The following is a 25,999-nucleotide window of genomic DNA, read 5'->3' as shown; positions in this document are numbered from 1 at the left end:
AGGCACTTTGATGAGAAGTAAAACGCAAAATTATTAGATCTCTCTTCCTTGAAACTGAGAACATGAATTGTTGCCGAATCCGGTGAAGACACTTTTATACTACCCAGACAGCTGAAAATCTTGTAGCAGATTACTTCGTAACAGTAATCCAAAACACCAGATGCCCAGGACTGATTGACTCAAGCCGTCTCAGATGCAGAGGGAGGCTTAGCAATGGCAGTCAAGGAAGAAGCCCCTTGTAGCACCTACAAGCAGCTCTAAATTCAGCAGGCCAGATTAGTGATTATCTCTCAATAAAGTCCTATGTCACCTTTGCAACTTTTTTGAAAACGTGGTCCCCATTCTGGCAGAAGAGATTTCCAATTATCCTGACTGTTCTGAGTGCAGCTTTCCACTTCTATTGAACAAAAGTGCTATGTGAGAAACTGCTACCAGACAACTCTTGGATTTGGGGGAGGGGGGGGAAATAGTGAAATACAGTGATGGATGCACGAAGGGACTGGTTTTGAAACTTTACCAACTTCTCTTAAAATCTGAGTCCAGGTGGTCTCAGAATAATACAAGGAAAAGAGCTCAGCCTACGTTAACAAGGTTGAACAAGATACGTGGAACAAACACCCCCTCCACTGTATCCCAGCGAGAGATGGGAAATTGTGGTTAAAATGAGTGCATAAATGGTGCTCAGCACCATGCAAGTTGCCTTATGCGATTCCCTCATCCCCACCAAGGTGCTGGAGGGACTGCCAGGTTTCCACTACTCATCGTCAAAGTGGGATTTGTCCAAAGTCCAATGACAGTTTTCAAGAAATTGGTGCGATAACAGATCACCATGCTATGCCTACTGCTTGGGTAGCTCTCCTAAATTTGTTTGAGGAAGAAGATATGGGTTTGTACTTTAAAGAGTTAATAATTCACCTGCCTGCAGAAGCACAGGTGACTACAGCCCAGTTTTAGAGGAATGCTAGGATATGGTAAACAGCCTTTTTTGAGGGGAAATAACTTATAAGCTAAGGGTTTTATGAGGTCAAAGTGAGATTGTTTCCCCCCACAATTCGGCATAAGTTTCTAACCTACAGTAGAAATACAGAACATAGACAATTTCTTCCATTCACCTTCAGAAGGAACTGGTTGATTTACGTGGTAGTAATCTTCATGGAAATGTTTCTTTGCTTATTTAAGTTATTTGCCCTACACAATTAAGTGATGACTGCATGTGGAACGCCCTCCCATCAGATGTCAAGGAAATAAACAACTATCTGACTTTTAGAAGACATCATCGAAGGCAGTCCTGTTTAGGGAAGTTTTTAATGTTTGATGTTTTATCGCATTTTTAAAATTCTGTTGGGAGCTGCCCAGAGTGGCTGGGGAAACCCACCCGGATGGGTGGGGCATAAATAATAAATTATTATTACTATTACTATCATAACATTGATGCTTGGTAAAGTTAAGACAAAGTCTGAATTTTTCCTAAGCAACCCATTTTAGTTCTGGATTCAGACTTTGCCTGAAGCAGATACACGGTCCTCGTGAGCAATCCTACAGCTTTGAAATGGAGATCAGTTTTGTCACCTTTTAAGGCGAAGGGGCAATTCACAAACAGGTCTGGTCACAATACTCACGTTGGAGCCAATTTTATTCCAAGTGGAACAGGCTTCCGTCCAAGTCTTTTTAATTAGTGTGTGGATCATAGCCTATGCCATAAATCCACGATGCAATAGTGTTTGATGTAGCAATCACACTCACACTGACTTATTACCTAATTAGCTATGTGGCAGATGCATGTTCTAAAAGATTATCTTTTAATTAGCACCAGCCCATCAGACAAATGAGACATTTCTCTAGGGAGGCAAGATTTGTGAGAGTATCTGCAAATTTCCAGACACCAGAATCTAGAGAGACTGAAAATTTGCATCTGGGGCCATCTGCTTGCACATACTTTTCATTTCCTGTTTCTGGTGACCAAGATGCTCAAGTTTGGATCGTGTTGGTCTTGCCACAGTCCACCAGGTCATACAGCTAGGCTGCTGGACTTCACTTTTAGTCTCACCATCCTGTGCACCATTTTCACATGTGGTAAGTTGGTGGCTATCCCTCTTAGCTTCTGTTCCTCAAGAGAGCTCTCAAGTCTGAGAACAAATCACCCTCAGTGGCTCCCTTTGCTAGGCCTCAGCTGCAGCCCAAGGGCTCCTGGTTTTGTGGCCTGATGCTTGGCACAAAAGGGCCATGCTAGGCATGTCACAGAACTGTGTGTCTCTTTTTTACTCAATGTAATGTCTTTTTTCTAAAATGAGGGGATGGGGAACATAGCCTTGCAAGGCTGTGATCAGAAATGCAATAGCAGAAAATGAGGTATTGCTTAACCCTTTCACCTGTGTAATGTGTATGGGTTGCTCGTGCGTAAGTTGCCGCCTCTCCAAGCTTTGTTGCCTTGCTAACCTTTCAGTCTGGGCAGCCCTTCACTTCGTGGCTGCCTCAGTCGCTAGCAGAATCTGTCAGTGGGCGTTTCTTAAATCTTTTCCAACATAAAAGTTGTTTGACACCCAGTCTCCTTCTACTCTCTCTGCGCGGAAGTCTTCTGCGCAGGGTGGGCGTGGGTAGCGGAGGACCCATGCTCTCCCCGCTGGTGTCCGGTGAAGAGTCCTGGAGCCCTCTCGCCAATTCCCCCATCAGCCCCTCTATATCCCTGGTGTTGCGCTGATCCGGAGCTGCCTCTCTCCCTGCTGGGCCCTTCTCCAGCATCATTTGAGAGCCTTCCCTCCGCCTCCAGCTCCGATGTCAGTTCCCTGACAACCTGCTGCCACTCTTCCATTAAATATTGCCCCTGTGCTGTCTTCATATGCCTTTGGGGTAGAAATATGGGGAAATGGGGGCTGTTTTGGATGTAGACCATAACTTATTGTTGTGTGCATGAGCAACATGAAGAATCAAGCTCACATACTCCCCTGAACATACTCTCTTCTTCTGCGGTAACAACAAAGAAATTGGAAGTATCCACTTCTAAAATAACTAGAGTTCCCTGTTGTGTTAGAAAAGAAGGAAATCATTGTTAGTTTTCACTGTAGCTTGATAGGCCAGGATAATAAACCACAGTTTGACCCAGGCTTGCCTGTGTTTAAACTAGAGTTCTCCCTCAGTTCAAAGTTAGTTATCTGAAGAGCCAATCTTTTCACAGCTTCACCAAAGGAGTAAAGAAGACAGACCAGAGAGCAGGATGTACATCAAGCTGAGGCTCACTGCTGCTAATGCACATAATGCTAAATTATAGCTTGAAACCATGTGCAAAATGGGCCTGTATCTTCACTCTTGAGGGAAGAAAATCTTTGTGGCAGTGGCCCAAATAATGTTAGAAGAGGAAGGGGTTGTGCAGCCCGTTGCCTCCTCTACTCCTGATCACAATCTTCCAGGGCAACTTTTTATCTATAAAAAGAGAGAATTAAAAAGAAACATGGAACTTGGCATCCTGTCTATAGTTTGACACTGAGTATAAAATGCTTTTGGATGCATTTTTGCAGGGAGTGTTCAGTCTCTTGAACACACTACGTTAGCAAAATTTGCTTGTGCTCCATTCAATCATCTCTGTACTCTGCCCACACTGACTCCTGGAATTTAATGAAGGCGCATTTACCACTTGGCCTCTTAGCCAGGGTGTGTCAAAAGAGAACCAGATTGTATTTACATTCCCTGCAATTCACATTCTGCAAATAGCACAATACATGTGCCTTAGCCTACCCTGCTTTAGGAAACTAGCTTTTTCCATCATGTTTACAGTGCACAATAATTTTTAAAAGGGGAGGGGTGACATGTGGCATTTTTTAAAAAATCTATTGCATAGAAACAGGCACATCTTCAGGGCTGAATTACGTCAGATGAACAGGCACATATTATTTTACATAATATATGCAGGTTTCACTAATGGAGAAAGAACAACTGAGGAGTGGTGTGACTTTGGTTAGATGGCAAAGTGGTACAGCAGTTGTAGAAGAGAAAGAGGCAGAAAAGGACAGACTGTCAAGAGAAACTATTCCATGTTTCATCCTCTCCTAAGCCTTCTGCAAGTAATGACTAAACTATTCTCCAAAACCATAAGGACTAGACCAGGGGCAGCTAGCATGGTGGCCTTCCAGATGTTGATGAATTACAATTCCCATCATGCCTGACCACTGGCCACACTGGCTAAGGCTGATGGGAGCTGTAGTCCAACAACATCTGGAGGACACCATGTTGCCTATCCCCTGCACTAGACCATTGCATTTTCCTTTTAACACCCTGGAAGTTGAATGGATTCTAAATTTTGTGCCAGCCTACTGGACTAAATGCTTGTGCGATAAGCCCCAGGGATATCTGCCGCCTTCTGGCTCAGTCTCTCTCTAATCCCGGTTGCTTCCTGTTACTGCCCTGGCTTGCTCCCTCAAGCTCCCTGCTCCATCCTCCTGCCCTACTGCCCTCATTCTCCCCTCCTGCACTTTCCTTGCTCTTTTCTCTTAGCTCCAACGTCAACTTGCTTTGGCAACTCTTGTTCCCTGCCTCTTGGTGTCGGTGCCCCATTCAGTGAATTTTAACCCCCCATTTATTTCTCCTTAGGTTGTCTTCTCAGCATGGGAGACCATGCAAAATACTTCTTTGCATCACGGTAGAAGTTCCTGTGGAGGCCCTCCCAGCAATAGTACTGTCCGTCCCAGAAAGGAGGACATTACCGGAGGAGCTACCATGGCCCATGTGGACTCATCTTGCTACAAAGATAACTCAAGGATGCCTTACAGACAGCAAAGAACAAAGGAGGCAAGGTCAGAGACTTGTTGCTGTAATCACTGTGTGGTATAGTGGTTAGGGCAGGGGAACAAGATGTTGTTGGCCTCCAATTCCCATCAGCTCAAATAAGCAAGGCCAGTTGTCAGGGATGAAGGAAATTGTAGTCCAGCAACATCTGGAGGGACGTAAATTCCCCAGCCCTGGATTAGACTGTTGGAGTAGGCCCCCAAGAAGACCTGGGTTCAAATTAAGTTGTGACGCTTAGAGACAAGGGATGGCAGCAGCAGCAACAACTGACTGGAGGACTCCCAAGGAGAGGGGAGAGGGAAGGAGGCTGAGGGAACACTCCACAAGAGAGGGTGTTCAGAAAAGGGCGAGAGGCTGCCAGCTCTGCAGGCAGGGGCTCCTGAGCCCCACAGGGATTCTGCAGAAAGCATGAAGTTGATTAAGCGAGCCGTGGACTCAAAAAGGTTATAAAATATATACCTTCCCAGGATCCTTGGAGAAAGGCTGGGATAAAAATGGAATAAAAAAATTACAGGCAAGACCTCTGGTGGCTTTATGGCTGAAAATACAGGCCTGAGGTGGTTGCCTCAGAAGCAATCCACACCTGGAATGTGGTAAACAGTCTTCCAAAATTATGTAATATTTAAAGTGGACATAACTGCCTCAACGTTTCAGATTAAAAAAAATTAACAGCACTGGAAGCAAAACAACATGTTTTCAGTTTGCCAAGAATATTATTTTCACACTTAGTGAGAGCTGTTCTCTACCTTATCTCTGTTTCCTTTCCTATCCCATCCCATTCCATCATCGCTCTGCTTCCTTTTTTTTTGCTGCACAAGTATTTATTTGTCAAAATAATCTGAACAACGATGTGTTCTGGAGAGCGTGAGGAAGCCTGCTCAAATTCAGCAGTCTAGTTTGCACTCCCTAGATCTGATTTACTAACGTCACTTCAAGGAGTTCCTGCCATTTCCCAAAATATTCCAGAACCCAAATTAAAATGGAAAAGAGGATCAGGTGACTGGAGTGTCCTTCATAAGGGGTGCATGCACTGGTCAGTGTCAGAAGAGGTTCCTCAGGAAGGGCAGGATCTACCGCTACCAGTTCAAGCATAAATGATATTCCCTTAACTGTGCCGCAACAGCCATCTCTACTCGGATACATTCAAAGCAGGCCAGACCCTTCGCTCAGCAACACTAGCTATGCCACTGCTGCCATCCCTCGTAATTCTGACTCTGTCCTAGATACCAGAAGCACAGATCAGATAGGGAAAAATATCTGTGGGGTAGTGGTTAGAGCAGGGTAACATTTCCTTGCGCACAATCTGCTGAATGCCACATAGCAGTGGTTGGCAGAGCTGCAACAGGTATTGACAGGACAGGAGCCAAAAATGGGTGGGGACCTGCTTTTCTTTATTTATGTGGCACCCTTTCCTCTCTCTCTCTCTCTCTCTGCTCTCACCACACTTATAAAATGGGAAATAAATGGAAGAAAAGCTTAAGGGGGCAACAGTTCTAAGGTAAGTCCATGAGGAAATATACGTGCAGGCAAGATGCTTGCTCGCAGGCACGCAAAATCTCCGTCAACAACCGGACGCCTTGAGCTGACTCATCTTGAACTCCACTTTCGCTGAACACACTGAGGGCCACTTTGTGAGAGATATGAAGGAAGAAAAAGCATGCCCCGTGCCCCATGTGGAGCAATGCGCAAGGGTTTGCTTCGTTACAGAGAACAGGACTGATCCACGTGCACACACAGTTCAAAAGAGAACACGCCGCACCAAGGTAACTCCAGTTCGGCACTTTGAAAAGTTGGACCCTGCAACTTTGTGATCCAAATGAAGCACATTGCAGCTGCTTCCTTTGCCTCCTCCATTTGGCATGACTTGCAGATGCAGGATGATGGGAGCTGGAGTTCAACATCTGGAGGGCCACCCCATCCCTGCCATAGGGATCTCAGGTAACAAGGCTGGGAGAGATCTTGGAGCACTCCCACCAGCCAAGAGACAGGGGCTAGGCAGACCAGTGGTCTGACTCAGGGCCATTTCCTATTTTCATATATCTTCAGGACTCTTCCAATTTAGTGGACATAGAAAGGCAAGAGCTCCAAGCGCAGAATGAGTTCCTGACATTGTTTTGCACATACAGGCTGTTTTTACAACAAGCCAGGATGGAGTAACCAAAAGTCTTTGCCTTCTAAAGTACAGAATGCAGCAGAAATTAGCAGCATGTTTTTAACGAGATTTCAGGGGCTGAGCAGCACTGGAGAAGGCAATGTGTCTTTTATTATACTTTTATCCCATGCAACATTAAAAAAAAAGTTTAAAGCAGCTTACACTGATCATTACATCATATTTTTATTTGCATGTTGAATGTAAGCTGCTTTGAGGGTGAGTGAAGTAGCAAAGTGATACATAAATTCCAACAGAAATTTAATTTTTTTTTATTTCTGATTTATCCTCACCTTTTAGGTGACTACTTTCTGCTTCTGAGGAAGCAGGATCTTATCCAGAAATCCCCGTGCCTAAATGTTTTTGTTAGTCTTCAAGGCGCCACAAGACTCTGTGTTGTTTTGGCTGCAACACAGATTCAACATTGATATATCACACAGATTCAACATTGATATACCTGTGGAATTTATCTCTCGTTTCCACAAGCCTGTTTCTGTGCATGTACATGCTGACAAAGAGGACTGCATGGTGTGACATGTTCATAGGAGGGAACAGAACTGCTTTGCATGCTAAGGTTCCAAGTTCAATCCGTGGTTCCAAGTCCTGACCCAAACCCTAACCCTGGCATCTCCAGTTAAAAAGAATATGTAATGGGAAAGGTCAGACCTGCCCAAGGCATTTAGCCGCCTGAGGTTAAAGTCAAGAGGGAGTCCCGCCATTGCCTCCATACTAGGCACAGAAGCCAGCTAGACTGGCAGCTGAATCTGACTTTGGTACTGGTGACTGAATAGCTCCCTCCCCTACAGCTGAGGGCAGCTGATCAGTTTAGGGGGTGCATGTGGCCCACACAGCTCTGTCCTCCAAAGAAGGGAACTGCCCCCCAATATATGCTACCTGAGGCAGTTGCCAGTAGGTCTGGCTTGGTCTCTACCCACTCCCCTGCAAAGCTGCTCCCTTCCAGCGTAGGCAAATAGTCTCTCCAAGCATAAGCTTCCTATGTCCCTGAACAGGAACCCCTGAATGGTGCCTCCATCCCAGGATGGAAAGTCCCACAAGCCTGCCACCACGTTCCCTACCTCTCGAAGTTCCAGCCTCTGTGCCACGGCCTCCAGGCTTTCCTGCCCGGTGCTCTCCACCGACAGTGTAAATTCCACAAACTCATTGTTAAGCAACTGGATGCGGGCCACCAAGCAGCTCTTGCTAGACACTGTGTAGCGTCGAGTTCGTTTCAGCTTCAGCCCGAAAGGCAGAGGCATTTTCTTCCCTAGCACATTCACAAGAAGTCACCGAAAGCCTTCCAGGAATGCCTTGCCTCCCACGAATAGTCAGGAGCTATGAAGTCCCCAGATGATCAACCGGCAGCTGCAGCAGCAGCCATCAAAAAGTGGCAGGTCCTCCTCCAAGATCTGAGCAAAGGAAGCATTGACGAAAATTCTGCGGAGGGAGAAAGCAAAGAGGAGTTTATGTAAAGAGATGGGTTTAGCTCACAATGTCCATTCACATTTGGCGAGCTTAGCCCGAAAAAAAGTATAGCTTGTTTTTTTCAACACAGAAAATTCCTCAACTCTCAGAGCCTTTATATCAAGCATAGGCAAACTCGGCCCTCCAGATGTTTTGGGACGACAACTCCCATCATCCCTAGCTAACAGGACCAGTGGTTAGGGATGATGGGAGTTGTAGTCCCAAAACATCTGGAGGGCTGAGTTTGCCTATGCCTGCCTTACGTGATCTCAGGAATCCTTACAACAAACTTGTTGGCTCAGCCAATATTATTAGCCCCATATTACAGGTGGGGAAGATGAAGGTTGAGACTGAGAATATAGGGCTTATCTATCCCTCCCCAATAAATACATGGCTTAGATAATTAGGTGGAATTGGGAACTTTCTCAGCTCACATTTGTAGCTACTACACAAACTCTCTTTAAGATTTACTAATCTGTGTTGGTGTAACAAGTATATGTTGTATAGATAAAAGGGTTTTGCAACTAATGGTATTTTTTTAAAAAAAACAACCATGTTCTATATGGAAATTAGAGACATTTATGGAATAGCAAACTACAAGATTAATGTATATATTAATGTATATTTTAATTTATTGGGCAGGTACCATATCAATTCCATATTTTCTACAGCATTCAAATGCACAGCTGAAACTAAACACATGTTAAAATAGTAGGAGTTATGCACGATGTATAAAATCAGGAGAAAAGGGGTTCAGGCAAGCAGAACTGCAATTGGTGATAACTCCTCTGGCTAATTTACTTGCTAGGCTGTTTGTGCCTCTTCCTGTTCCCTCACTTTTGCTCTCATCCACTGTTCCTCTCCCACCCACTTCAATCCTATCACATTGCCTCAACCCCTTTAAACCGCTGCCAGAACTGGTAGGCTGGCTGTGTGACAGGCAGAAACACAACAGGCACAGCGTATCATCATGCATCGTTACTTTACATCTCCATGCCAAGAAAAATGAAACATGTTGATTTATTTGTTTTTACAGAAAAATTGTATTGGGGGGAGGCAGCTCTAAATTCTTTTCAAAACCAAATTCTAGCAGAGGCTTTCCTAAATCATCCTAGCAGTACCTAGTGCAGATTGCAAGCCTTCTTCCATGCAGAAATAATGCCTGTTCTAAACAGAGCCTAACATAAACCTGGTGCTAAGCATAGGATTACTACTAAGTTTAAAGGATGCCACAAGAATGTAACAGAACCTTCCTTCATGTTAATTCTGTGTGGTCTTAGACATCATGACTTGGAGGTTGAAAAAAAGTGATTCCACATATGCAGTCTTCCCCCTCCACAAACCAACACACTTTACTGTGAAAACATACAAGAAAGCATTACAAAGCCAACTGGAAATGGCACCTTCATTCATTCATGAATAAACAATACTTACCCCACTAATACTACAATCCATAGCTTTATGCATTTTGCAGCAGTTCTATTTATGACTCTCCTAGAGTAAATGAGTTTCAGGCTTCATTCTGATTATTCTCTCGAAATATTTGTGAAGATTACAACCCATTTCTTGCTTATAAAGTCTACTGAGGAGGCTCCCATTTAGTTCTCCATTGCAGACAGTTGCAGTGCTTTATCCATGGGATAAACAGTTACGACTACATTTTAAAAGATGAAGCATTCTTTCAAAACGTTTGATTTTTAAACTAGTCTCCTCACTGACCAACCTGCACTATACATGTCTGCTCAGAAATGAGTCAATGGAGTAAGCTCCCAGGTTAGAGGGCATATACTGTACTGAATTTTGACATTTTAGCAAACCTTTGGTGGTCTTTATAATAATAATAAAAAGATTTGTGAACGTTGGGCATCTGAAGCCTTCAACTGCATGGAACAATCCAAAAAGTTAAGCAATTTTGCTTGCACTGATTCCAATGGAAGAACAAAGCAATGCTTAAAGTCTAAACCTTCAATCTTATGCAAGCTTAACTCCTGGTTTTCAGTTAAATTAGTGGGATTCACTTCTAAGCAAAACTGGACGAGATCAGGCTGCCTTGTGCCCATTATGTTCAAAGTCCATCAGATTTGCTCTAACATTTGCTTTGACTTCATAAACAAACATAAATTCTTCCACCACCACCCCCCCCCCAATAATTTATAAATCATGTTCATACATGGTGGGAATATTTCCTGAGGCTGCTCCAATGAGAATTCAGGACACTTTCCCCATAAAATTTTATATAAATCATTTTCAAAGGGGAGAGCACATGCAGCATTGCTACACTTAAATACATTAACAGCAAAGGCAATTATAAAATGTCTTAGGGGAGAATAATGCTTCAAACCTATTCAACAAGTTTTCGTGCTGGCCAAGCACAATTCTTGCAAACACAGCACAACCAAGCTTTGTTTAGCAGCTGTTATTTTCTGCTACCAGCTGCTGTCATGTTAGTCGTTCCCCCACCCCCCGCCGCCACCGCTGCCACATACGCCTATTTCAAAATAATGTCTATCTGCACGATTAAAGGGAGTTTGCATTCAGTAAGACGATAGCACTTTAGTGCCAACACTAGCAAATCCAATCAACCATATGTTGAAATCATTGTTCCCTATTTAGCAGGTCTAGGAACACTTCAGATGTTATATTCTGATTTAGCCTATACTTTCAAAGAAACTTAAGTATTATCAAAGACTCAACCTTCCCCACTTAACTTCTACTTCTTTCCTCTCCAGTTGCCCAGAAACTCCATACACAGCCAAAATAAAACTGGAGTGCACAGAAAGGAAAAGGGTTTTTCCTTTGGGTTAATTATACATCAATCAATTTTTAAAGGCGAAAATCCACAAAGCAAGATTATGTCCTCATTTTATCAATCAACCCCTGAAATCATTTGGAAGAGTGAATGTTATTGGAAATTTGGGGTGGGGTAAGGATGAAAGTTGCTCTGGGACTGAAAACTAGTTTGTTTATTCATTTGCTACCCATGTACAAGCAACCCACAAAATAACTTCCCTATTAATGCACGAAACTATACCATCTCCACCACACTCCCTCCTTTTAACAACTGAACTAACAGCAAGCGTTTCACTGACAGAGCTGTACTAAGGGTAAAACAAATCATTTTGCTTGCAAAATATCCTTCTAACTTCTTACATTTAGTGTTATAATTCGAATAAAGGAAGCCTCGTGATATTATTATTATTATTAATACCCCGCCCATCTGGCTGCGATTCTTTATTAAGGGAGGGTTGCAGTAAACGGGGGGGGGGGGCGTTTACGTTTTAAAGAAACAAATATTCCTTTCAATTAAGACCCTGCCATACAGAAATGAACAAGGACACCGAGATACGAGACTCCTTGGCATTCGTCCTTTATCCTTTCGCGAGGGCGCCGCGATCTACTTCGCAGCCCGATCTTAAACCAAGTTTTGCTCTGAACACCATCCCCAAAAAGGATGCCGAGGGCACCAATCCGCTCGTGGGGGCTTCATTGCGCACTGCCACCTTCAGAAGGGCTCCGGCCGGGCGATTCAAGAAAAGAAGCGGCGAAGATCCTGAAAACCGGTACTATAAATGTGTAACAACTCTTTTAAAAAACAAAAGCAGCATCCCCGCATCCCCCCCCCCGCGCCGCCCCTTTACCTGTCGCAGCAATTCAAGGAAAGCGGACTTTTAACTGCAACCATCCAGGCGCAGTTTGGAGAGCAATCCGGATGAAACCATTTCATGGGTATTCCTTTTTATTTTTGAGGGGAGTGGAAAGGTCAGCAAGGCTTCTCGGGTCCCCTTTCCCTGGAAGCGAAGAGCCGCCTGCATCTCTCTGCTCCTCTCAGAGCGAAAACATTCCTCACTTCCTGCCTCAACAACAACAACAACAACAGCGGAGGCGAGAAAAAGCCGAGGCTGGAGCTCATTCCACGGGGCCGAGGAGGGAGGAGAAATACTACAGCCAAAGGAGGCTTCCCCTCAGCCAGCCAGCCGCCTTCCTGTGACAGAGGAAGCCCCCGGACTGCTGGAGCGCACAGGACGGCCTCCCGCCCCCTCTCTCTCTCGCCCCCCCCCCCAGCCGCTTCGCTCCACGCCGCGCTTGCCAGCGTGCGTGCGCCGCGAGAGCGCGCGGGGTTCTCTTTTCTTCCCTCTCCTGCCTTGCCTTCCTTTCTTTCTCTCCCCTCCGGAGGGAGGCGTTCCCCTTTGCTCCAGCCATGCGGAAGGATACGGCGCGCGGTCATTAAAGCACAGCCCTCTTATGTTTGCAGCCCCATGACCTCAGAGATGTGGAATGTCGGCCGGGGGAATGTCAGCAATGGGACAGCTGCTGCTCCAACGAGGAGAGGAGGGAGGGAGGAGGCGGCATGGCAAGAAAGGAAGATAAGGAAACTGCACGCCCGCCCGCCAAGCTCCCGTCGCTTTGGAACAACAACAGCGGCGACAACGAAATAGTCCTCCCTCCCGCCAAAAAGTGGAATAGATACAACCTCCCCGATCTCGAGTCGTGTTAGCCAGCTGCAGCAAAAGTGTCTTGCCCATGGAAGCTTACCAGGAATAATAATAATAATAATAATCAGTGCTTTTTTTTCCTTTAAAAAATGTTTAGGGGTACTCTCATTTTGACTCAATAAAATGACCGTTTTATCGTTCAAATGGGAAATAAATACTGTACAGTAAATTTTATCGTTCAAATGGGGGGGAAATAAATACTTTACAGTAAATGGACAAAAGTACAGAGATTCGCAAAATGTTTAGGGGTATGCGTCCCCCCCCAGAAAAAAAGCACTGATGATAATAATAATAGTTATATCTTGTCTTGAGGCGAGGTAAAGCTGGGAGCCTCCAGACATAGGAGCCAGCATCTAATTATTAATCAATTAATTATACCCCGTCCATCTGGCTGGGTTTCCCCAGCGACTCTGGGCAGCTCCCCAGAGAGTATTAAAAACATGATAATACATCAAACATGAAAAACTTCCCTAAACAGGCCGGCCTTCAGATGTCTTCTAAAAGTCAGATCTAAGGGCCAAGGTCCCTTCAGACCCCCACTAAAATATTTGAGGGGATCGGGGGGGGGGCGGCCAGTTGATGGGCATTGCCATTCAAAGGGTGTGTGCCCACCACATCATGTGATCAATTCTGCGGGGCAGAGCTTATCTCCCCTCATATTTTATTTAAGTTGGCACCCCTTGTCTCCAGATGTTGCTGGACTACTATTCCTATCATCCCTGATTACTGGGCATACTGGTTGGGGCTGACTGGAGTTCTGGAAACACCGGGGGGGGGAAATTTATTGGGCACAGAAGGGGCAAAGTATATTTCTAGGTGGACGAGTTGTGTCCCACATTAAACATAGCAGTATATGTTTCTGACAGGAATGCAGCGATGGGGGTGAGGCAAGTGGGGGATGAGCTCCTTGCATGGTGGGCACTTGCCCCCTCCCCTGCCACCCAGTGCCATCCATGCTGGAGCTGGAGTCCAACAGCACACGGAGGACCACAAGTTCTGTGTGTCTACTTTTAAGGCATCGAAAGATGCTGTACAAGATGCACAGATCGGTTCTTCGTGGGAACACCGGCGTAACACAGATTGGCAACAAACTGGACGCCTGGCATCACTTGACGCAATAGTTTCCAGAGGACATTAGCCCATTGCAGCAAAAGCAGCCACAGAGCCTTAGGGCACTATAAAGCAGAGACAAGGAACCCTGTGGCTCTCAAGGTGTAGTTGGACTCCCAGTTCCCATCTTCCCTGACCATTGGCCATGCTAGCTGGAGCTGAGCAGGAGTTGGAGCCCAAGAGCTTCTGGAGGGCTGGAGGTTCCCCCCACCTTTGGTAAAAGACTTACAAATTTATTGTGGCATAAGGCTTTGTAGACTAAAGTCCACTGCATCAGAGATATATGAAGTACTATCCTGGATTTACTCATGATAATAACATACAGCAGCTTATGCCATAATAAATGTGTTAGTCTTTAAGGCAGCACAATACTCTGTTGTTTTACCACGACGGATGGGCTTTTGTTATGCCAGTGCTCCATAAATAAGTGTCAGTTTTTGTTGGCGAGCAGCCTAAACTTTCGTCTTCCTTCCTTAGTTCTTAACAAAACAAGTTTAGCCATTCCTGGACATTTTTCTGTTTTTCTTTTTCTCAGTTAAGGGAGTTTCAGATTCCCTTCAATGCTTGTTTGGTACAGAGAATTTTTTGCTGGGGTTATCGCACAGCATAACAATTCTCTCTGCCAGTTGCTTATTATTATTATTATTATTTTGGTATGTGTCAATAAAAGTGTATTTAGAGCATCAAGGGCTAAATCTATTTCAGTTATTTTAATCCCTTCCAATTCAAGCAAGCCTTCCAGACTGAATATAATTTATGCATACAGTTCTTGGAAATAATTTTTAAATGTGTCCTTGGGAGTGTGTTTTTTTAAAAAAACACCAAACAAACAAACAAACAAACATGGGTTGTGCAGAGTAACTGATGAATGAGCCTGGTTTAAAAATGCTTTAAATGGAGGACACATCAACACACAGCCATCCACAGGCTGGCTCAACCACAGCAAAATAACAATCTGGTTGTCTAGCAGCACTAAAATTCTCTGCAGGTTGTATTTCAGCTATGTTTTACTCACCCATTGAAGTTAATTGAGAACTTGAAAGATCGCCACACTTTTGCAACATTTTGGCTGGTCCCAATAAAGGCATTGCCCAACTTTGGAGTTTTTCTCATTCATATGCTTAATACTGACACTCTCAAAGAGCTCACAATCCTGAAGGGTCTGAACTTCTCTTTGCAGAAGCCATGCTAACCCCTCAACAATTCTTCTTTATACTTAATATAATCTGTGTTTAAACATGCTTCCTCCAATTTAGCTAGGAAAAAGTTAGCTGAACAAATATATTGGCTCACCCAGACTCTTTTTAAAAAAGGCATTAAGTTGGTTATTTTTTAACATATTTTAAACAGCATGCAAAGGGTAATGGGGGTGCATTCTCTGCTGCTCCCCATGTACTATGGAGGAAGACGCTGGAGTTTGCAGCTGTTGATGCATATCTCTGTGGTTGCCCTTGTTTCCTATCCTAGTCCTTTTCTTTTGGCTACTTGGCAAAGGAGCTTTTCCCCTCCCAGGGTGGAGTCTTATATTCTTGTCCTTGTGTGCACTCTCTGCCTGGGACAGGAAGTACTGGAGTCAGTGGTGACTGGGACACTGGGGTTGATGGATTTGGAGCACTGTGGTGTTCTGTGTGTTGTGATGGGGGGCACTGGGGTCCCCATTGGCACTGTGTGTGGGCAGCAAGCAGTGGTGGTGTTGGCACAATCCCTGATCAGTGACATTTGGTTGCATTTCCAGAGGCGTTTGTCCATCATTTTTACGCCGTTCATTTTCTTATTTACTCTGTTGTGTTTCCCCCTCACCATCCTGGGCTGAGCATGTATAGGACATGGAAGCTGTTCCACTGGCACAGTGGTGGCATCTTTCCTACCCTCTACCAGCACCCTGATGTATGGTAATTGCAATATGGGATTGCTTTGCCCAACTACAGTAACATCAATTCAGGCGTACAGCATTTTCCACAGTGAATACCAATGCAAATAACTGGTTCAGCTTCTTTGCAGTCTCCGGATCCTCCTTTAGCAATCTTTTCATTCCTTTGTCAACAGGCAGTCCAACCGCCTCCCTGGCTGTTTTTCTGCTTCTGAAATACAAAAATGTGCCTTTTTATTCTCCTCATTTGGGCAAGAAAAGAATCCTTCTTGCCATTTATGGTGTCTTTGGCTCCAATTGTTAACCCTGCTGGCACTTGGATTTGAAAGTACTTTTCCTATTTTGCTGTATATATTCTAGTTGAGCTTCTATCTTTTTTTCGTTTTAAATTACCTCCAAGCATCCTAGAGAGATTTAACAGTCTTAACTCCCCTTTCCAGGAATTACAGTATTTCTATTTCTATCAAAACAATCTTAGAACATGGTTACAGTTTCTCCTCATATCCTTATACTAAATGTATTTGTTTTCTTATTTGGTACATATATCTTCATGATACACATCCTCAAAAAAAGAAGACAGAAGAGGCCATCAATCTGCATAAAATTAGCATGTACTAATTTATATGTACAGATGGATATCTAGAAATAATTCCTTTCATTTAAATAAAAATACATCTCTCCATCTTGTGGAAGTTTGGGACCAAGCGACCTGTTTGCATGCTCATTCTGCTGTCCTCAGTGCTATTTTCCTAGAAGAAAAAAAGAACCTCCCTTGCTATCTTGTAATGGCAGTGGTACCCAACGTGGGGATTCAGGGCACAGTCCTACAATGGCTGCGCTCTTTTCTTTCAAGTCGGGGACAGAGTGTGGCACTAGGGGAGGAGTTGTCATCACGACACTCCTTGGTGTGTGGAGTACCACAGGGTGCAATCCTCTCCCCGATGCTTTTTAACATCTTTATGTGCCCCCTCGCCCAACTTGTCCGGAGTTTTGGTTTGGGTTGCCACCAGTATGCTGATGACACCAACTTTATCTGTTGATGGACGGCCATCCTGACTCAGCCCCGGACACACTGATCAGGTGCTTGGAAGCTGTGGCTGGATGGCTGCATGGGAGCTGGTTGAAGTTAAACCCTGTCCTTTGGCTGGGTCAGGACATGGGGCTGGGGGGGGGCAGCTCCCATCTCTTGTAGGGGCTCAATTAGTGGCAGCGCTTTCTGTCAAGAGTCTGGGTGTAATCTTCAACGCCTCCCTTTCTATGGAGGCGCAGCTACAAAAGTGGCCTTTTTCCATTTCTGCTGTGCTAAGCAGTTGGTCCCTTACCTCTTTCGTCCTGATCTTGCCACTGTGATCCATGCGACGGTCACCTCCAGGCTTGATTATTGTAATTCACTCTATGTGGGGCTGCCCTTGAAGCTGACCCAGAAACTCCAGTGGGTGCAGAATGCTGCAGTGAGGCTCCTTATGGGGTTCTCGCCGCGGGATCACATTCATCCAGTGCTATACCAGCTGCACTGACTCCCGGTGGAGTACAGGATCAGGTTTAAGGTGCTGGTTTTAACCTTTAAAGCTCTATACAGCCTAGGACCCTTGTACCTCTAGGACCGCCTCTCCTGGTATGCCCCATGGAGGACCTTACGGTCCGCAAAAAATAACATCTTGGAGGTCCTGAGCCTCAAGGAGATTAGACTGGCCTTGACCAGGGCCAAGGCCTTTTCGGCCATGGCCCCGGCCTGGTGAAACGTTCTGTCACAAGAGATCTGGGCCCTGCGGGACTTGACATCTTTCCGCAGGACCTGCAAGACGGAACTGTTCCTCCAGGCCTTCGGCCTCCCAATTTTTCTCACAGGCTCATGTAAATTTAGCACAAACAGTTGGGCCTGGTGAGCATTTAAGGTCCCCAACCTTAATCTGCGGGTTGCCATCTGACTGGATTTTATTCTGATCCTGATCTGATTTTAGGATGTATTTTAACTGATTGCCTGATTTTATGTTAATGTGTTATACATTTGATGTTAGCCGCTTTGAGCCCGGTTTTGGCCGGGGTATAAATAAAAATTATTATTATTATTATTATTATTATTATTATTATTATTATTACCCACCTGAGAGGTGCCAGAACTGAGTTCTGGTGAGTTCCAGCCGAAAAAAGGCATTGGCTGTCCTGGTGTTAACTGATAATGGGCACGTTATTACCTTACTCGATGAGACTCACAGTGGTTTAGTCACAACTCTTGGTATTTACATATCACCTTTACACAAACCCTTCAAACCATTTTACATAATTGCAAAGAATCTTTTCAATTACCTGGAAATGTAGGTCAACGTTATTATTTCCAGAGAGCAGAGGAAGGCTGAGCACCATACTGACTTCATAGCTGAAGTGAGATCTTAACTAGACATTTCCTGTGGCATGGCTCGCAGCTCACACACCCTTAGTGATTACACCGGTTCTCATTGTTTATGTGGGGCTCTAGGGGTTTGCAGTCCAGGAACTGGTCAGGCCCCAATCCGCTTATCTTTACATACAGTTTCTTTCTTGTGAATAGGTTCCACAGATTTCACTACAACATTATCATTAGTACACTTAGTTATTATGGTATCAAGCAAACAGTCCACTATGTTTACACAGAAATGTCCTAGTTCTTTATAGAACTTTCCTTCTGAACTGCAGCCAAAGCTCCATTAAAATCAATGTGTGTATTCAGAAATGGAATTTGAGGAACTTTATGTTTAAGGTTTTGGAATATATGGGTTGTGGAGACATTTTTATGAAAGGAGTAAAGGCAATATACACTGAACAATCAGCAAAATTTATAGTAATTAATATACTGACTGAGAATTAAGAAATAACCAAAGGAACTAGACAAGGTTGCCCACTGTCACCTTTATTGTTTGTAATAGTTTTAGAAGTTTTGGTGCAAAGAATCAGATGTAATCAAGAAATTAAAGGAATAAGGGTGGGACAGAGGCAATATAAATTAAAATATTTTGCAGATGATGTGGTGATATCTGTAGAAGAACTAATAAAGGCAATTTCGAAAGCACTAGAAGAGATTAAACAATCGGAGAAATAGCAGGCCTTAAAATTAATAAAGATAAAACCCAACTCCTGGTAAGAAATATGGATGATGAGAGTAAAAATAAATTACAAAGTTTATCAGGTTTAAAGATAGGCTACACCCCTATCTGGACAGGGACAGCCTATCAACTGTTGTCTATACTCTGGTAACCTCTAGGTTAGATTATGGCAACACGTTATACAGGGGGCTGCCTCTGAAGAAAGTTTGGAAACTTCAGCTGCTGCAGAATGCAGGGCCAGGGTTGCTCACCCTTTTTAAAAACACACACCAAGAATTCTCCCCTATCAATGCCCCTTCTCCCCAGCCTCCTCGGTTCCAGTCCCTTATAGTGACAATGCAGCCTGCTAGTTTAATGTCACTGTGAACACATGCATCATATAGATGTTAAGTGAGAAACTTGGTGAATGTTGACATTTATAGGAGAATGTAAGCAGGGGAACCAACAGGAAATGTCAGAAATAGTTATGTGATGAACATTTGTACATCCTTGCAACGTTCTTGACATTTGCACTGTTGTGGGCTTCCTATCAGATGTCTGTGATTAGAGCTATCAGGATTGCCATAAAGCTCAGAGAGGTTGGGTGAGTAAAACAACACTCATGGCCTGGCAAATGCCATTTTCCTATAAAATGACCCTCTTACCATTTTCATCTGTAAATGTTGAAGATGAGGATAATATCTGGACATTTAAGTCTTGACATTTACTGTTAAGTGTTCTGACATTCCCCTGAGCTTATTCACATCTCAGGACTTACTAGTAAATGTCAGCATCACCACCTTTGAGACATTTACTGGTAACAAGGTTAGATAGGTCCCTTGTGTCTTCAATCTGCAACCAGAGCAGGTGGATTAACCTGCTTTGGGGAGCAGTAACGTGTAGCACATGTAGCTAGAGTAGCAGAGAGGGAGGCTGCAGTACTCAGCTTATTATCTAGCTTCCCATTTCTTTTAGAGACAACCTGAACTTTTTCTTCCTGTCCCTTCCTCTGAATGTCCTGCTGGTGTGGAATCTACATATTCCTCAGCTGGCACCTACTGTGCAATGGCATGGGGGAGTGGACAGCAGGCAATGTCTGGGATTTTATACTGGCTCTGTTGTGAAACAGAGCTCAGATCTAGTTGGAACAGAGATCACAGTCTCAAAAGATCAGATTTCACGTCTCTGTGTTTATTCCCCATTCGAGTCCAGGGAAAACCCTCAGGTTTCTCCTTCCTAGCAGAGCTGAGTTAGTCCAACATTGTTGGAGTTGAGCTGGAATGGCTGGAGCCATGGGGTCAGTGGTTCATAAAATAAGAGAGAGCCTGAGTGAGCTCACACCCAGGGGAAAGGTCACTTGGGGGCCAAACTAAAGCAGGAAAGTGGCAAGTGAGGAAAGGGTTATGCTATGCCTCCTCCACAAAATCTTCTCTGGTCCTAACTACTCCTAACTGGAGTAGTGTTACACGCACTCACATGCAACATCGACTTTGGCACTCAGCCTCTTTTGGGAAATGTGAAGGTCATAGGATAGTGAGCATCATTGCAGGGCTGTTGTGCAAACACAGTGGGATGGTTCTAGAGTTGTGTGAATGGAAGCATACACATGTAATGGGGCTTTTCTACCTATCCTTTCACACAGCACTCTCACTAAAGCATATCCTGAGAGTCCAAGGATCCCAGGAAAAGCCTGGGGTGTGGCAAGGGAGGGGGAATTGGCAGAAACTGGGAAGATTCCCTGACTCTCAGGTGAGGCTTCTCAGAGGATACAAGGGGCGTCAATGGGGAGGAGGCAGGAAAGCCCCATTGAAGTGGGAGATGAAAGAAAATGAGCAACAGTAAGGCATGGAAATTTTGCAATGGAATGGAGTAATTGGAAATTAATGGTGAAAGGGACTCACAAATGAATAATTTGAGGCCTGAAAACATGGCTTAGGAGCCATGAAGATGCTGTGTCCATTTTACTCATCTGAAAGAATATTGTGTGTGCTTGCAGTCATTACCTTAGAAAGTTGGAACGCCTAACAGGGAGAATGTCAGCAATGGGACAGCTGCTTCTTTGGCTAAAGGGACATTGCAGAAATACATATGGGGGAAACAAGAAATAACAGCTGATCAGTTCTTTTTCATTATATGATCATTTATATTAAGCCTTTCCAATTAAAATCTCTTCAAGTGTAATGGTGTTATTTTTATAACTCCCAGAAATATTATAATTAGGTTTACAGACAGTACAGATGGACCAAAGGGCGTAGTTTTAAACATCTGTGACCTGAAGCAAAAATACTTGTGATGCAGGAACTGATAACAGCGTAAAGAAATCCAGCTGCCCTCTCAACTACAGACTTTTTGCTACAGGGGATGGAAGGAGAAAAAATGCAGGGGGGGGGGGAGAAGCAAATGCTGCTCTCTGTACATTAAGAAATGTTGCACATTAATTGTATGTGGCCATGAGAACCTCTAGCCTACTGGGACAATTTTCAGAAACCTCTTTACAACCTGCATTGTTACCACCATTGCAAAGAGTATTAATTCTAAAAGGGTTCATGAATAATGAAAATACCCCAACACTGAAGGCAGAACATAGCCATTGTGGTTAGTAGCTGTGGACAGCCTTTGTTTGTGTTATGTACTGAGTTGAATAGGATCCAAACTGCAGCAGTCTGATTGGTCCTAGAATAATAGGATCCAAAATGCAGCAGTCTGATTGGTCCTAGAACAATAGGATTCAGAATGCAGCAGTCCAGTGGCGTAGCGTGGGGGGTGCAGGGGGGGCCGGCTGCACCGGGCGCAATATCTGGGGGTTAGGGGGCGCAAATCCACGGGTTAGGGGGCGCAAATCCACGGGTTAGGGGGTGCAAATTACTTGCCTTGCCCCGGGTGCTGACAACCCACGCTACGCCACTGCAGCAGTCTGATTGGTCCTAGAACAATGCAGCAGTATGATTGGTTGGCAGGAACCACCCAATCCTGCTCCAGATAGAAGTGAATCCACAACCTGATTGGCTGATTGGTTTTCAGTAGAATTCCGGAATTAGCCAATCATGTGCAGCCCATTGTGTAAATAATGTATATAAAGCAGATACTGTGAGGGGACTTTCATTCATTCCTCCTCACCACTATGAGCTGAATAAAGAGCATGAAATCACTTTGCGACTCTGAGTATATTTCAGTTTGTCTAACTCCCTTTTAACACTAGCCAAACTGGTGATCATCACTGCCTCTTGGGGGAGGAAATCCCCTTGTTCCAACGATGCACTGTCTGTTCTGAATCTTCCAGCATTCAGCTTCATTGGATGCAGCAGTAGGAAAGAGGAAGCAATGCATCTCCCTGTCCACACCATCGACAATTTTTCATATACCTCAAGCATTATTATTGCTGTTATTATATATATCTTTTTCCCAGACTCAAGGTGGCTTACAGATAAAAATCAGAATAGAAATCGTGCAGCAGCAGCGGGAGGCCCCATTAGCTAAAGTGGTACCTCAGGTTAAGAACAGTTTCAGGTTAAGAACAGACCTCCAGAACAAATTAAGTTCTTAACCCAAGGTACCACTGTATACACTTCCATAAGTAAACACACTACTTCTGGTAAATGAGCCACCATACCTTCGGGTAATGCAACTTTTGGGTTGTATACTTCCAGGTTTCGCCCCGCGTGCTCTGTCATGCAGCTCTCTATCATGCAGCACACGTGCGCAGAAGTGTTGCCTCTTGTGGACTTTTCGGGTTGCGCACAGACCTCCGGAGGGTCCACTGTACTATCCGAAACCAAAGGAGCACATTGGGTGCCAGTTGTGAAATATATTGGCATTATTTCCAGATCTCCTACCCCACGAGACAGGGCAGCAGTGCCTTGGGGCTCCTGGATGATGCTTGCTGGAGGGAAGGTAAAGGTAAAGGACCCCTGGATGGTTAATAATAATAATAAATAATACATTTTATTTATACCCCGCCCTCCCCAGCCAGAGCTGGGCTCAGGGCATCTAACACGAGTAAAATTGCAATAGAAACATAATGTGGGGGAACCAGCCCCCCCAATTTAAAATACAGGTTAAAATGCAATTTAAAAAGCAGCCTCATTTTAAAAGTAGCCCATAAATCAAAACCGTAAGGGGAGGGAAGACATAAAGGTCAGACTGAGTCCAAACTGAAGGCCAGGCGGAGCAGCTCTGTCTTGCAGGCCCTGCGGAAAGGTGTCAAGTCCCACAGGGCCCTAGTCTCTTGTGACAGAGCATTCCACCAAGTCGGGGCTAGTACTGAAAAGGCCCTGGCCCTAGTTGAGACCAACCTAACCACCTTGCGACTTGGGACCTCCAAAGTGTTGTCATTTGTGGACCTTAAGGTCCTCCGCGGGGCATACCAGGAGAGGCGGTCCCGTAGGTACGTGGGTCCTAGGCCGCATAGGGCTTTAAAGGTCAAAACCAGCACCTTAAACCTGACCCTGTACTCCACCAGGAGCCAGTGCAGTTGGTAAAGCACTGGATGAATGTGATCCTGCGGCAAGGCCCCCGTAAGGAGCCTCGCCGTGGCATTCTGCACCCGCTGGAGTTTCTAGGGCAGCTTCAAGGGCAGCCCCACATAGAGCGAGTTACACTAATCAAGCCAAAGATCATATGCGGTTGCAGAGTTCATCTCGCTTCCAATCAGCAAGCCCAGAGAGGCTCAGTGGTTTAGACCACAGTGCCACCCGCATCCCCCTGGCATTGGTGCGGTCTTAGATCTGCTCCATGCTGTCTCCTATGCTCTGCCTTCCCCAGCTGGAGGCAGCAATGAATCCCAAACCACAGGACGGGAGCTGTTCTTGCACAAGGGCCCTGCTTGTTCAACCACTGTGAGAACAGCCTGCTGGGCCTTAATGGGGCCACCAGCCTGACCCAGCCAGGCTCTGCTGATGTCTTTCTGTGCGGTTTTGCCAGGAGAGGAGCCCCGCCCCGAAAGCCCCCGCTCTCTCCTCCCTCTGCTTGGGGATTGAGCCTTCGCTTCCTCCAGCCAGCAGGGGGCGCTGCCTCGCCGAGCGGCCACTCCTCCCTCGCGGCCCAGCTCGCTCGCACGGGCTCCGACTCTGGTCCAGGCCTGGGCCTAGCTCACTTGTTTGGTTTCCCTCACCACCACCACCTCCGCGCGCGGCAGGAGCGGGACGGGCGCCCGGTCGGAGGCCATGGAGATCGGCACCGAGATCAGCCGCAAGATCCGGGTGAGAGGCGGAGCCGCGCGGGGGAGAAGGGCAGCCCGGAGGAGGAGGGGGAAGCCGGGCGGGGTGAAAAGGAAAAGAGGGTGCCGTCCCCCCAACTTCGGGGTGGGCCCAGACCCGTCGCCCCTTCAGGGGACCCCATGGGCGGGCTCGGGGGGGGGGCAAGGCCCTTCCTCCTCACAAACTGGAGGCGGCGACGGAGGGCCTTCCCCCGCGACGCCCTTCGACCCGGAGTCGTCTCCAGCCCCCAGAGCTTGTTGTGTGACCCACAGGACAAATTTGAGCCCCCCCCCCCACGAGCTTGTGGGGTTGCTCTGCCTATTTAGATATCCTGACTGATACCCCACCCCACGCACTTGTAGGGCAGAGAGATGTGGGAAGATTTGTGCCTGCCTGCCTCCCTGGATATTGCATCCCCCTCTCAAAAAAAAGCTCATATAATACTATGGAAACGCGCATCCTCTTATCCACCCCCCCGCTGCAAAAGGCCAAAACTTTATTGCTTTGTTTTCTCAAATCCTCGGCCCCCTCCTCCCCGTTTTTCTACGTAGCAGGCAAAACAACAACAAAGCCCGGGTTCAAGTTCTCCCCTAAGTACTGAAAACCCACTGGGTAACTTTGGGCAAAGTCGCTATCTCTCCATCCCTATCATACTTAACATGCCTTACATGTTTTGAGGATGAAAAGGGCAGGGGAGAGCCATGTAAATGTCACCTGAGCTTCATGGATGAAAGATGTGGGGTATGGATATTAGGAGGTATTTGAATATTGTCTACTCCAGAAGAAATCTAATATCAGAATGGGAAATGGGCATTTTTTGTTATTTACCCGCATGCCCAAGCAGCCCCAATATCCCCCTACGTGTTTCAGAAGGTTGAAAGACCTTTGAGCAGATTTTGACGGAGTGGAGAGTGGGAATGATTGTAAATTGTTTTTTCCTCTGTCCTTCTGTCAGTGGGCAGGCCATATTGGATACCATTGATAATGAGTAAAATAAAATAAATATTTTAAAACCAGACATTGCCCCCCTTGATTTTGGAGGCTTGTTTATTCAGTTCAGATGCCTCTCTGTAGAAATTGCAGGATGGAGCGACTTCTAGTCGCTCAAAAATAAAGTGTTGCCTTTTGGGGTCTCATGCAGCGTTTGCCATCACAACACTGCCATGATAGGAGAAGAAACAACTGAATTTTCCAAAATCACCCAGCATAATTTTATTCATTACGCAATTCCTAAAGGTAGGGCAATCCTCCCAGGACCTGGACTTGTAGCTCAGTCACCATAGAAACCGTAGCACAGAACAAACATCCTTATGGTTTGATTAGGCAGAAAGTAATAGAGATGGCACAATACCTCAGAAATCCACATAAAGTGGTTCAATAATGCAGAATTCCTCATGTCCATTTGCAGAACAAATTTTGGAGACCTGCACTACTTCAACTGAAGTGTACCAAATCTGCAAATATATGGGCTTGTATGATTCCCTTGTAAAAATATTTTGCTGTGCATGGGTGAATTGCTTTTAAATCATGAATTTTGAGCCACCATGACTAATTTATTTTATTTACCGGTAAGTAAAGTTTCTCAATGTTTTTAGGGTGAATACCTAGAAGAAGGGATAAACATCTTTTAAATAAACAAATGGTGCTGGACATCTTCTATTTCCTGAACAGTCATGTACATTTAACTGATTGCTGTAACAATTCAAACATACTGATTTTCAAATGCAAAGAGCCTTTATGTAACCTAGGAGTATGATCTAAAATATTTGAACATGTAGCCCATGCACTTCAGAACTATGTCTGTTTACAGACAAAATACTGATTTCTATATATACTGCCTTTCATCACAGAATTCAAGGTAGAATAAATAAATAAATATTCAGAAC

The 25,999-nt window shown here is 45.1% G+C and overlaps 2 protein-coding genes across 9 annotated transcripts in view; one reads left to right on the top strand and one right to left on the bottom strand.

Annotated features, from left to right (window-relative positions):
- Window positions 1-12,596, bottom strand: part of PTPN21 (protein tyrosine phosphatase non-receptor type 21) — a 55,655-nt gene extending 43,059 nt beyond the window's left edge. For 7 of the 8 annotated variants that reach the window (XM_083501201.1, XM_083501203.1, XM_083501204.1 and 4 more), the window contains exons 1-2: window positions 12,025-12,544; window positions 8,002-8,359 (exon numbers count right to left, since the gene is read on the bottom strand). In XM_083501201.1, the coding sequence (XP_083357327.1) occupies window positions 8,002-8,181 (180 nt within the window). In that variant the 5' untranslated portion in view covers window positions 8,182-8,359; window positions 12,025-12,544. Of the gene's footprint in view, window positions 1-8,001; window positions 8,360-12,024 lie in introns of all 8 variants that reach the window. The other variant, XM_083501202.1, reaches the window with a different exon arrangement.
- Window positions 12,597-23,908: 11,312 nt separating this feature from the next.
- The window catches only part of ZC3H14 (zinc finger CCCH-type containing 14), a 28,257-nt gene continuing 26,166 nt past the window's right edge, over window positions 23,909-25,999 (top strand). The window contains exon 1 of the mRNA XM_083501963.1: window positions 23,909-24,116. Coding sequence (XP_083358089.1) covers window positions 24,081-24,116 — 36 coding nt within the window. The 5' untranslated portion in view covers window positions 23,909-24,080. The remainder of the gene's footprint in view (window positions 24,117-25,999) is intronic.

Source organism: Podarcis liolepis (assembly GCF_965112155.1).
Source record: "Podarcis liolepis genome assembly, chromosome: 1".
NCBI lineage: Eukaryota > Metazoa > Chordata > Lepidosauria > Squamata > Lacertidae > Podarcis > Podarcis liolepis.
The sequence above is the reverse complement of the archived record's forward strand: the minus strand, read 5'-3'. Positions and strand labels throughout refer to the sequence as shown.